At 43.3% G+C, this 13006-nt stretch overlaps 1 protein-coding gene across 1 annotated transcript in view; it reads right to left on the reverse strand.

The window, feature by feature from the left end:
* The window catches only part of pkp4 (plakophilin 4), a 268797-nt gene that overhangs the window by 169020 nt on the left and 86771 nt on the right, over positions 1-13006 (reverse strand). The window contains exon 2 of the mRNA XM_070873651.1: positions 3689-3820. Coding sequence (XP_070729752.1) covers positions 3689-3739 — 51 coding nt within the window. The 5' untranslated portion in view covers positions 3740-3820. The remainder of the gene's footprint in view (positions 1-3688; positions 3821-13006) is intronic.

Genomic DNA, 13006 nt, shown 5'->3' on the forward strand with positions numbered 1-13006 from the left:
AGAGGAGGAGGAGATTGGGAGACATGCACTCCTGATATGCAGCGTGCAACAGATGCGGCTCAGGTTGTGGCATTGGGTGTGGAGACCAATGAGCTTACCCAATCACTCATCAGTAGCATCAATGCAGTGGGTGAAGAGGTGATGGTACCGACGGGAGAAATAGCAGTATGACATGGGAAATGAGGGAGGGAATGTCCGAGGGAGTGCAATCAACGGCACAGGTCGGCAGGGAGGGCCTGGGTGAGGTAGCTGCTGCAATAAGGGCACACAGCCCATCCAATCAAATGACATCACCATGAAGAAGTGAACATTCACTGAGATGTGGATGAGAGACAATTGCAGTCTTTCTTTGCTGCTTTTATTCTTGTTCTTGATATAACTGTAGTCATGTTTTTCAAATTGAAATTGTTTTGTAAGTTTTGTAACTTTACAACTTAAGTGATTAGGGTTTTTAAGTGATCTTAGTGTAAATGCTCACATTTTGTATCCTGTTTAATTTTGCACCTAAAAAGTGATCTTGAAGTTTAAGTGATCTTGAGTGTAAGATTTTTCACATTGAAATTGTTTTGTAACTTTACAACTTAAGTGATCAAAGAGTCATATTAAAAAGTAAAGTTTGATCCAAATATTTTGTTACTGTGATGTTAACTTTTCAATAAAATATTTTTTCATTAAAACTGAATCATGTTCCATTAACACAACACAACATAGGAACAATTCCAAAAAATGAACATGTCCATGCGCAACAGTTGTCTCCAAGTCCTCAGACATCAGTAATTGAAGCGTTCACAGATGAGCTGCTGGTGCAGGGCTCGAGCAATCGTTAAAGGAGCACGATGGACGGCCCACCGTCAACCTCGTGCTCCGGCACTTGCATGCTTTCCTGATCGTCATCATCATCATCCTCATCCTGCTCTTCCAAATTACTATCAGGCACTGGCCCCTCATGTGGATCTTCTGGTTCCACCACCAGCTCCTGTTGCCTCATGATGGCTAAGTTATGCAGCATGCAGCACACAGTGAAGTGATTGACAATCTGAGGAGAATATTGCAAGTGGCCTCCGGAATGGTCCAGGCATCGGAAACGCTGTTTCAAGATGCCAATGGTCCTCTCGATGATGCTGCATGTCGCAATGTGCGCCATGTTGTATTGACGGTCAGCTTCCGTCCATGTCACACGTAGGAGCATCATGAGCCAGGTGGCCAGGCCGTACCCTTTGTCTCCCAGTAGCCAGCTCTGCCCTTCTGGCTGCTGCTCAAACATGTCAGATATAAACGCTGTCGCGTAGGATGAACGCATCGTGGGTGCTGCCAGGGTATCTCGCATCGACTGACATGATGCATTGCTTGTCGTCACACACGAGCTGCACATTGGAGTGGAAACCTTTTCTATTCCTGTACTGCTCAGAATCCTCCACAGGTGCTCGCAAGGCTTTGTGGGTACAATCATTGCAGCTCTGTACCTTTGGGAAGCCAGCAATCCTGAAGAAGCCCACAGCCCTGTCATGGATGGTTGTGCGGTCATTGGGAACTTGATAGTCATTCTTCCGCGCATACAGTGCAGCCATGACCTGGTAAACGCAGGCATGTATTGCACGGAGAGATGGTGCACACTCCAGTTGTAACCTGAAACGATCCCGAGGCATAGAAGGCAAGTGCAGCTGTCACCTTCACTTCAACAGACAAGGCAGTCGGCATTCTGCTTCTGGGCTGCAAATCTGCTCTCAGCAGATCATAGATCTCAACGACAACTTCTCTGTGTCAAAAGGATGTGTTTCTGCAATCAGCCTCGCTCATGTACAGGTACGAGTGCCCGGCTCGATATTAGAAACATAGAAAATAGGTGCAGTAGGCCATTCGGCCCCTCGAGCCTGCACCGCCATTCAATGAGTTCATGGCTGAACATGTAACTTCAGGATCCCATTCCTGCTTTCTCACCATACCCCTTGATCCCCCTAGTAGTAAGGACTACATCTAACTCCTTTTTGAATATATTTAGTGAATTGGCCTCAACAACTTTCTGTGGTAGAGAATTCCACAGGTTCACCACTCTCTGGGTGAAGAAAATATCATGGGCAGGCTGAGAAAAGAATCAAAAAGGCTAATAGAATTTGGCCTTTATATCCAGAGAACTAGAAAACAAGAGGGTAGAAGTTATGCTGCAGCTATACAAAACCTTGGCTAGACTACATCAGTAGTACTATGTTCAGTTCTGGGCACCACACATTAGGAAGGATATGGGGCAAAGGCGGATATATGGAGTTAGGTCGCAGATAAGACATGATCTCATTGAATGGCAGAACAGACTAGAGGGGCTAAATGGCCCACTCCTGCTCCTATGGGCCCAAGTTTCCGGTTCTGGCGAACCTACGTGGGTAAGGTCTCCTGGCCATCAACCTATGGGTTATGACGTTCCTGGTGCGGTGAACCACTGCATAATCCGTGGTGTTGATAATGCAGCACCCATACTTGAATTACAAATTTAACTTTTAAACTGGCTGGCTCTCCCTCCCAGTGCTTTGTATGCCTACCCTGTCTCCTGTCCGAATAGCCTGCAGTCTATAAAAATAAATTCACAGCTGTGGAGGCTGCTGCGTTACCTGTGTGTGTGGCCCCAACCTTGTCCCTTCTTTTTCTCCTGGCCAAATGGCCTCAAGCTCCTCCGCAGCGCGAATGCTGCTTGCTGCCTCTTCGGCTGCCTTCGTGCCACTGACGCCGCCCCTGTCTCCTGCATGAAAGGCCTGCCTGAAGCACCGCAGCTCGAAGGCTACTTGCTGCCATTGTTGGGCCGCTGTCAGTGGTCCGACGCTGTCCCTGTCTTCTGCATGCAAGGCCTGAAGCTCCGCAGCTCGAAGGCTGCTGCTTCACACAGGTAGAAAAAATTCAATATTTTTTATTTGCTTTATTTATAATTTTTTTTATTCAGGATGGCTCTTTATTTGCATAAGTGAGACTGTTGAATGCTTGTAAAATGTAATTACTTCCCTTTTTCTCTCCTTCTCCTCCCCGCCCCCCACCCCGTTCTCTACGCCTGATTTCTAACCTATGCCTGATTTCTAAGTGTAGGCAAGGTTTTTGAGCGTACAAAAATCTACACTTACTCCATTCTAAGTTAGTTGAGTATGTTTTCACTGCCTAAACTTACAAAACAGGCGAAAGTGGCCGGACACGCTACCGTTCGAAAAATAAATCTGTTCTAAAATGAAACTGTTCTAACTGACTAGAACTGGAGCAAACTAAATGCCGAGAATTGCAATTTCTAAGATACTCCATTCTAAACTAGTTGCTCCAAAAAAAATAGGAGCAACTCAGGCCGAAACTTGACCCCACTGTTCTTATTATAAGCTTCTTTCTCAATGAAAGAAAGCCAGCTCAACAGGTATATATGCTGCACCTCAGTTCCTGCAGAGTACAAAATGGCTACGGTGAAACATTACACACTCTGGCCAATAGCCATAATTTTTTTTTTTTAAATCCTTTGGTTTAAATGTTGGTAATTGCCAAATGAACTGAAAGTTTGAATGATTAGAAGCAATTACATACAAGTGGTATAGTACTAGTAACTTTTAGTTCCACTGTCTACAAAACTGAATTCTCCAGAATATAATAATGCACGATAATCAAAATTGAATTCCCTTTCATGTTCAGAACATAGAATGTTAAAATGGTTAAGCAGAATTATATGTACCTGTTCTTTGACCGAAGCCAAAATGGTGGTTGCTGTGGTCTCTGACTCCATGGCTAGATCAGTGGGAGGCTTCCCACGTGGGCAGCAGCCCCTATTCCATCAGTGTGAACTTGTCAGGAGCTGTCATGTTACCTAAATATATCAAAAAAAAGTTTAATCCTTTAAAATAGTCTTAGCTACCATTTTCCTGGTAATCATGCCTGGACAAGCACGTGCGATTTTAAACAGCAATTGATTTAACAGGACAGGGAAACTTGTCCTTGTTCGCTCGTCTCTCAACCCCCTTCTCCCCATAAGAAAAAACACTTGAAAGAAAAAACAGATTTTAACAATCCATAATCATAGTAATTACAATACAGGAGAAGAACATTCAACCCATCATGGTCTACCAGTGCTAAACTTTCAATTAATGTCAGCTGCTCTAATGGCAATGACCTTTTACTGTAGTCTTTCATGTTTCCAAGTACTTGCCCAATTCCATTTTAAACGTTATATCAGAAATTTACAGCACGGAAGGAGGCCATTTTGGCCCATCGTGTCCGTGCCGGCCAAGAGACTATCCAACCTAATCCCACTTTCCAGCTCTCTGTCTATAGCCCTGCAGGTTACAGCACTTCAAGTGCACATCCAAGTACTTTTTAAATGTGCTCAGGGTTTCTGCCTCTACCACCCTTTCAGGCAGTGAGTTCCAGACCGCCACAACCCTCTGGGTGAAAAAATTACCCCTCAAATCCCCTCTAAACCTCTACCAATTACTTTAAATTTATGTCCCTTGGTCGATGAGCCCTCTGCTAAGAGAAATAAGCCCCTTCTATATCTAGGCGCCTCAATTTTATACACCTCAATGAGGTCTCCCCTCAGCCTCCTGTGTTCCAAGGAAAACAAACCCAGCCAATCCAATCTGTCCTCATTGCTTAGATTCTCCACTCCCGGCAACATCCTCGTAAATCTCCTCTGTACCCTCTCCAGTCCAATCATGTTCTTCCTGTAATGCGGTGACCAGAACTGCAGGCAGTACTCTAGCTCTGGCCTAGTGTTTTATACAGTTCAAGCATAATCACCCCACCCCCTACTCTTGTATTCTATGCCTCAGCAAATAAAGGCAAGCATTCCGTATGCCTTCGAAACCACCTTATCTACCTGGCCTGCTCCCTTCAGGAATCTGTGGACATGCACTCCAAGATCCCTTTGCTCCTCTACACTTCAGTGTCCTACCATTTAATGTGTATTCCCTTTCCTGGTTAGCCCACCCCAAATGCATTACCTCTCACTTCTCCGGACTAACTTCCATTTGCCACTGTTCTGCCCACCTGATTGATATCTTCCTGCAGTCTACAGCTTTCTTCTTCATTATCAATCATACAGCCGATTTATAAATAGCCACTAGTGGTAAATAAAGCGGTCCATTTCTAATAACCAAAAAGCTTAAGATGCTGGAAACACTCAGGTCAGTCAACATTTGTGGAAAGATCTGATGAGTTAAGATTTAGTGCAGACCCCTCTTTCATTCGTATGACAATCTGTCCTCATAGCCAAGATTCTCCATGCCCTGCAAACATTAACTCATCTGTTCTCTCTGTAGATGCGGACTGACCTGCTGGGCGTTTCCAGCATTTCCTGTTTTTGTTTGTTCTAAAAAAAAAAATCGAACTCAAGTGTTCTTCTGGTGATATCATGAGTCAGTACTGCCCGGGTAGCGATGTGCCAACTTGTGCAAAACAATTTTTGTTTACCATCTTAAATCGGTTTTATAATTGAGATCCACCATTAGAACCCCCCCTTCAACCTTTGCTCCAGCGGCAAAAAAGTTCCAATTTTTCAACACTGAATAGCTATCATTTTAACTAACAAAAACATAGCATTTTTTAAACTCGAGAAATGCTAATACTTTGAATTTTTATCTATCAAGGCGCTTTTGCATAATCTATAGGCCCCTTAACAGTAGCTACACTGTTGGACGGAGTATAAATCAAGAAATAATGGAGGCTTGTAAAAAAGCAATGGCAATAATTATGGGTAATTTTAATCTTTATATTGATTGGATAAAGCAAATTGGCCAGGGTAGCCTTGAGGAAGAGTTCATACTGTATCCAGGATAGTTTCCTTGAAAAGTACATTGCAGAACCAACCAGGGAACAGGCTATATTAGATCTAGTAATGTGGATGAATGAGACAGGATTAATAAAAGATTTCCAAGTAAAGGATCCTCTAGAAATGAGTGACCATAACATGGTTGAATTTTCAAAATTCAGTTGACGGGTGAGAACATTGGATCTCAAACCAGTGTCCTAAGCTTAAATTAAGGAGACTACAAAGATATGAAGGCAGAGTTGGCTAAAGTGGACTGGGAAAATAGATTAAAGTATGGGACAGTTGATGAGCAATGGCAGACATTTGAGATATTTCATAACTCAGCAAAAAATATATCCTAATGAGAATGGATAACCATCAGTGGCTAACTAAGTAAATAAGGGATGGTATCAAATTAAAAACAAGGGAATACAAAGTAGCCAAGACTAGTGGGAGGCCAGAGGATTGGGAAACTTTTAAAAGCCAGCAAGAACTGAGAGAGAGAGAGAGAGAGAGAGAGAGAGAGAGAGAGAGAGAAGATACATTATGAAAGTAAACGAGCAAGAAATATAAAGAGAGATAGTAATAGTTTCTACAAGGTACATAAAAGGAAGAGAGTAGCTGAAGTAAATGTTGGTCCCTTAGAGGATGAGACTGGGGAATTAATAATGGGGAACAGGGAAATGGGAGAGACTTTGAACAACTATTTTGTATCGGTCTTCACGGTAGAAGACACAAAAAACATTCTAATAGTGGATATTTAAGGCGTTATAGGGGAGGAGGAACTTTATACAATCACTATCACTAAAGTAGTAGAACTCAGTAAAATAATGGAACTAAAGGCAGACAAGTCCCCTGGACCTGATGGCTTGCATCCTTGGGTCTTAAAAGTGGCTGCAGAGATAGTGGATGCATTGGTTGTAACCTACCAAAATTCCCTGGATTCTGGAGAGGTCCCAGAGGATTGGGAAAAACTCAAATGTAATGCCACTATTTAAAAAGGAGGCGGACAAAAAGCAGGAAACTATCGACCGATAAGCCTAACATCTGTCGTTGGGAAAATGCTGGAGTCCATTCTTGAGGCAGTAGTGGGACATTTGGAAAAGCATGATTCAATCAAGCAGTCAGCATAGTTTTATGAAAGGGAAATCATGTTTGACAAATTTGCTGGATTAGCTAATTAACATAAGAGATGGGATAAATGGGTCATTTTCTGGTTGGCACACAGTAACTAGTGGGGTGCTGCAGGGATCGGTGCTGGGTCCTCAACTATTTATAATCTATGTTAATGACTTGGATGAAGGGACAGAGTGTAATGCAGCCACATTAGCTGATGATACAAAGATGGGTGGGAAAGCAAATTGTGAGGAGGACATAAAAAATCTGCAAAGGGATATAGGCAGATTAAGTGAGTGGGCAAAAATTTGGCAGATGGAGTATAATGAGAAAATATGAGAGGTTATCCACTTTGGTAGAAAATATAGAAAAGCAAATTATAATTTAAATGTAGAAAAATTGCAATGTGCTGCAGTACAGAGGGACCTGGGAGTCCTTGTGCATGAAACACAGTTAGTATGCAGGTACAGTAAGGAATCAAGGCAGCAAATGAAATGTTGGCCTTTATTGCAAGTGGGATGGAGTATAAAAGAGAAGTCCTGCTACATTTGCACAGTATTGGTGAAGCCACACCTAGAGTGCGTTCAGTTTTGGTCTCCGTATTTAAAAAGGAAGGATATACTTGCATTGAAGGCTGTTCAGAGAAGGTTCACTAGGTTGATTCTGGATATATGAGGGGGTTGACTTATGAAGATAGATGGGGCCTGTACACATTGGAGTTCAGAAGAATGAGGTGATCTTATTGAAACAAAAGGGGGCTCGACAAAGTGGATGCAGAGAGGATATTTCCACTCATAGGGGAAACTAAAACTAGGGGACAGTCTCAGAATAAGGAGCTGCCCATTTAAAACTGATGAGGATGAATTTCTTCTGAGTTGTAAATCTATAGAATTCTCTGCCAGAGAGCTGTGGAGGCTGGGTCATTGAATATATTTAAGGTGGAGATACAGATTTTTGAGTGATAAAGGAATAAAGGGTTATGGGGAGCAGGCAGGGAAGTGGAGCTGTCAAAGATCAGATCAGCCATGATCTTATTAAATGGCAGAGCAAGCCAATGGCCTTCTCTTGCTCCCATTTCTTATGCACTATACAAGATTGATGGGGAAATCTCATGGAGAATCTCAGAATTATAAAATCAATTTAAGAGGGTAAACCATGAAAGATTGTTTCCACAACTTGGCAGATCGATAACCAGGCAGTATTGACTCACAAATATCACAAGAACACGGAGTTGGAATTATTTTGCAACTAAGTATTGGGAAGACGTTGTTGCAGTAGACAGTGGGCAGAGTCTCAAAAACATGCTTTTCCGTAATCCCCTCTGTGGAAGTACTTCATACTCACACCCATTAGTTTAGGGACCACTTATCACAAAAATCAACGTTCCCATTGCAAAGTGAGCATTCTGCCAAAATTTTCATTAGAAAATGCAGAAATTGTCAAAATCCAGTGATGTAATTGCGAGTCACTCAAATAACCAATCACAAATGCTGTATTTGCCAGTATTGCAAAATCAGCCAATCACTATCTCTGCACTAGATCGATTATAGCCAGTGACTGCATGCACCGAAACAATGCCGTGCTGCATGCACGTAGTTGCGGGAGCCAAAGGAAACTTAATTTCTTTTTCGAACTCCCAACTGAATAAATTATTTTTTCATATTCTCAAGTACGAGAACATTACACAGCACTGGCCGAGCTTCAGATTCAATGAGGTGATCAGTATACCCCATCCAATATCAAGCGCAACGTACACACAACACTGGTTTGCAACAGCAATGATTTTGGAGAGAGGGGTCGGGAGCGTGGGTCGGGTCGGTTGGGATGGGGGGTGGGGGAGCGTCGGTTGTCACGGAAGTCGGTCGGAGGGGGAGAAAGAGTGGAGGTCGGTCGGAGGTCGGGTCGGGGGGGGTGGGGTCGGGGGGGGGGGGAGAACGACGAGTCAAGTCGGGTCGGGTCCCGGTCCGGAGGATGCAGGAGCTGGACGTGGGAGGAGCCTTATCGACGCAGCCCCAGTGAGGCCATTTGCCAGGGCTCGGGGCTGCGTGCTTCGGGCCCCTCCCACACAGTTTTGGGCGCCTGGAGCTACTGCACATGCGTGCCCATGCAGCGGTCCTGGCACTGTTTTCAGCACAGGGACCTGGCTCCGCCCCCCACTGCTTGTGCTGCGCCACGCCCAGCTCCAGAGGACCTGCAGGGAGCCGGAGAATAGATAAGTTTTTTTTAGGCGCACTTTGTGGCGTGAAAAACGGGCGTCCAGGTCGGGACCGCGCGAAACTTGGGCCCAGTGTGTGAAGCTCTACAGAGATTGAGATGGCAGGTTTACACGGGGACACTACAAGTGGAGCAAGACCTTGCTTACAATCTTGCAGTTGATGTTCAGACTGCCTTCCCCGATGATTTTCATGATACCCTCAACTCGGATTCCAGACACATCAGTAGCTACAAGAACTTTATTAACAAAAACAACCTAACATTTCATTTCTGGAGCAGTTACATCAGTATGTTTGAAAAATTGCTGCTGTTTATCAGAGCAACCAGAGTTGCCAGCTGGGATCTTCATCTGTCAAGTGCCTGCTCCGTGATGCCATGGCTCTGCTCGTATGACCGGGTCAGCTATTCCAGGTATCTTTCAGCTTATGAGCTCGAGATGTGCAGCTTGCAGCAGGACAGTTTGTTGCCCAGAGACAACAGGAATATGGCTTCTCTCAGACTGCATGTGATCAAGTTATAGAACAGACAGCAAACCGCGACTCCAAGACAAAGGGAGATGTGACAGGATTTACTCTCAACAAGGGAGCTGTACAAAGATGGACCTTGTCACAGTATGAGAAGGCTGCTATAAGCAGAGAATGTCACGAGATGGCTGGTCATAGAACGTCAACAAGATCTCGCACCGACTTGGACAAGATATGAAGGGAACGTGATGGAAAGGATGTGAGGAATGTCATGGACACCATTCAGAATATGGTTAATCCTTTTGACCCTGCCTTGGAGACAGATTAGTTGTATCACATTACATCAGGCCAAGTTGCATCAGCACCTGTAGTCAAAGACCTTAGAGGCCAAGGAAAAGGGTGGGTGAGCATTGATGACTTTTTGTCAGAAGTGACATGAAAAAGGAGTCAAGGGTTATGGTGAGCAGACAGGGAAGTGGAGTTGAGACCAAGATCAGATCAGTCATGATCTTATTGGATGGCGGAGCAGGCTCGAGGGGGGAAATGGCCTACTCCTGCTTATGTTTTTAAAACTAAGATCCTGTCAAGATGATGAAACTGAAGACTTTCAAGGACCCAGGAAAATCTACCATAATGAAAGTAAGAGGTAGAGAGATATTGCTCTGAAAGCAGATCGGAACTTATTTTGCCAGACTAATAGTTGTTGGAATAGTGAGAAAAGTGGACATTGACGAGATGCTGGTTCATACGTTCGGACCATTGCCCTTGCCTCCAGCTAATCATGATGGATCCCTCATCAAGACAAACAAAGCCAATCTCTTACACCCTCAAGGGGTTACTCAACCCACCCCCTACATTGATGGGATCCCAAGTGGTTCAACATGGGTGTGGGATACTATGGCATTGCTTCAAGTCATGAAACCACAATCAACATTTGGACAGTTTGCTAACCAAGTACTGAAATTTCTTGACAAGCAAAGATTAATAAGTCCAGAGTGATCCACTTTGTTCCAGACAGATACAAGACCAACAGCATCAAAATTGTGAAAGGGGACATGGGTCAGTTGGAGGAACGCAAATCATCAACATTTTAACCAATAAGGGAATTAAGGGTTACAGGGAGCGGGCGGGTAAGTGGAGCTGAGTCCACGGCCAGATCAGCCATGATCTTGTTGAATGGCGGAGCAGGCTCGAGGGGCTAGATGGCCTACTCCTGTTCCTAATTCTTATGTTATGTTCTCTCCCGACCAGAAAATTCCGAAGCAGTGAGCATGCAGGAGGAATTTGAAAAAGGATACAAGGGCAAAGAGAAAATATGAGAACAGATTAGCAGGTAACATAAAAGCAAACCCCAAAATCTTAAACAAAAAAGTAAAAGGATAGTTAAAAGGAATAGTGGGGTCGATTAATGGCAAAAAAGGAAATCTTGTGGAGGCAGAGGGCATGACTGAGTTACTGTGAATACTGTGCATCGGTCTTGATAAAAGAGGAAGAAGTTAATATTGCAGTAGAGTAGGGAGTAGAGATATTGAATAGGATAAATAAAAATATTGTATAGGTTAAAAATAGAAAGAGGTGCCAAAAAGGTTGGCATCACAAAGTTAACAGACTGACACATGGCAGAAGCAATTTAATGCAGTAAAGTGTTTGGAAGGAACATGGAGAGGCAGTATAACCTAAATGAAAAAGAAAAACTTGCATTTATACAGCGCCTTTCACTACCACTGGATGTCTCAAGCACTTTACAGCCAATTAAGTACTTTTGGGGTATAGTCACTATTGTAATGTGGGAAACACAGCAGCCAATTTCTGCACAGCAAGCTCCCGCAAACAGCAATGTGATCATGACCAGATAATTTTTTTTATGATGTTGATAGAGGCATAATGGTATGAGACATGAATTGGTTAGGATAACTGGTGAATGATACTTAAAGGGTTGACGGTGGATAGGCAATGGCAGACATTTAAAGATCACATGGATGAACTTCAACAATTATACATCCCTGTCTGGCGTAAAAATAAAATGGGAAAGGTGGCTAACAAGGGAAATTGGGGATAGTGTTAAGTCCAAGGAAGAGGCATATAAATTGGCCAGAAAAAGCAGCAAACCCGAGGACTGGGAAAAATTTAGAATTCAGCAAAGGGTTTAATTAGGAAGGGAAAAATAGAGTATGAGAGTAAGCTTGCAGTGAACATAAAAATTGACTGCAAAAGCTTCTATAGATATGTGAAGAGAAAAAGATTAGTGAAGACAAATGTAGGTCCCTTTCAGTCAGAATCAGGTGAATTTATAAGAAAGAAATGGCAGACCAATTGAACAAATACTTTGGTTCAGTCTTCACTAAGGAAGACATAAATAACCTTCCGGAAATACTAGGGGACCAAGGAACTAGCGAGAAGGAGGAACTGAAGGAAATCTTTATTAGTCAGAAAATTGTGTTAGTGAAATTGATGGGATTGAAGGCCGATAAATCCCCAGGGCCTGATAATCTGCATCCCAGAGTACTTAAGGAAGTAGCCCTTGAAATAGTGGATGCATTAGTGGTCATTTTCCAACATTCTATAGACTCTGGATCAGTTCCTATGGATTGGAAGGTAGCTAATGCAACCCCACTATTTAAAAAAGGAGGGAAAGAGAAAGCAGGGAATCATAGACTGGTTAGCCAGACATCGGTAGTGGGGAAAATGTTGGAATCAATTATTAAAGATGTAATAGCAGCGCATTTAGAAAGCAGTGACAGAATCAGTCCAAGTCAGCATGGATTTATGAAAGGGAAATCATGCTTGACAAATCTTCTAGAATTTTTTGAGGATGTAACTAATAGAGTGGACAAGGGAGAAGCAGTGGATGTGGTATATTTGGACTTTCAAAAGGCTTTTGACAAGGTCCCACACAAGAGATTTGCATGCAAAATTAAACACATGGTATTGGGGATAATGTATTGACTTGGAGAGAGAACTGGTTGGCAGACAAGAAGCAAAAGAGCAGGAATAAACGGGTCCTTTTCAGAATAGCAGGCAGTGACTAGTGGGGTACCACAAGGTTCTGTGCTGGGACCCCAGCTATTTATAATATGCATTAATGATTTAGACAAAGGAATTGAATGTAATATCTCCAAGTTTGCAGATGACACTAAGCTGGGTGGCAATGTGAGTTGTGAGGAGGATGCTAAGAGGCTGCAGGGTAATTTGGACAGGTTAGGTGTGTGGGAAAATGCATGACAGATGCAGTATAATGTGAATAATTGTGAGGTTATCCACTTTAGTGGCAAAAACAGGAAGGCAGAATATTGTCTGAATGGTGACTGATTAGGAAAAGGGGAGGTGCAACAAGACCTGGGTAACATCAGTCATTGAAAGTTGGCATGCAAGTACAGCAGGCAGTGAAGAGGGCAAATGGCATGTTGGCCTTCATAGTGAGAGGATTTGAGTATAGGAGCAGGGAGGTCCTGTA

Source organism: Pristiophorus japonicus, chromosome 3 (genome assembly GCF_044704955.1).
Source record: "Pristiophorus japonicus isolate sPriJap1 chromosome 3, sPriJap1.hap1, whole genome shotgun sequence".
In the NCBI taxonomy this organism is placed as follows: Eukaryota; Metazoa; Chordata; class Chondrichthyes; family Pristiophoridae; genus Pristiophorus; species Pristiophorus japonicus.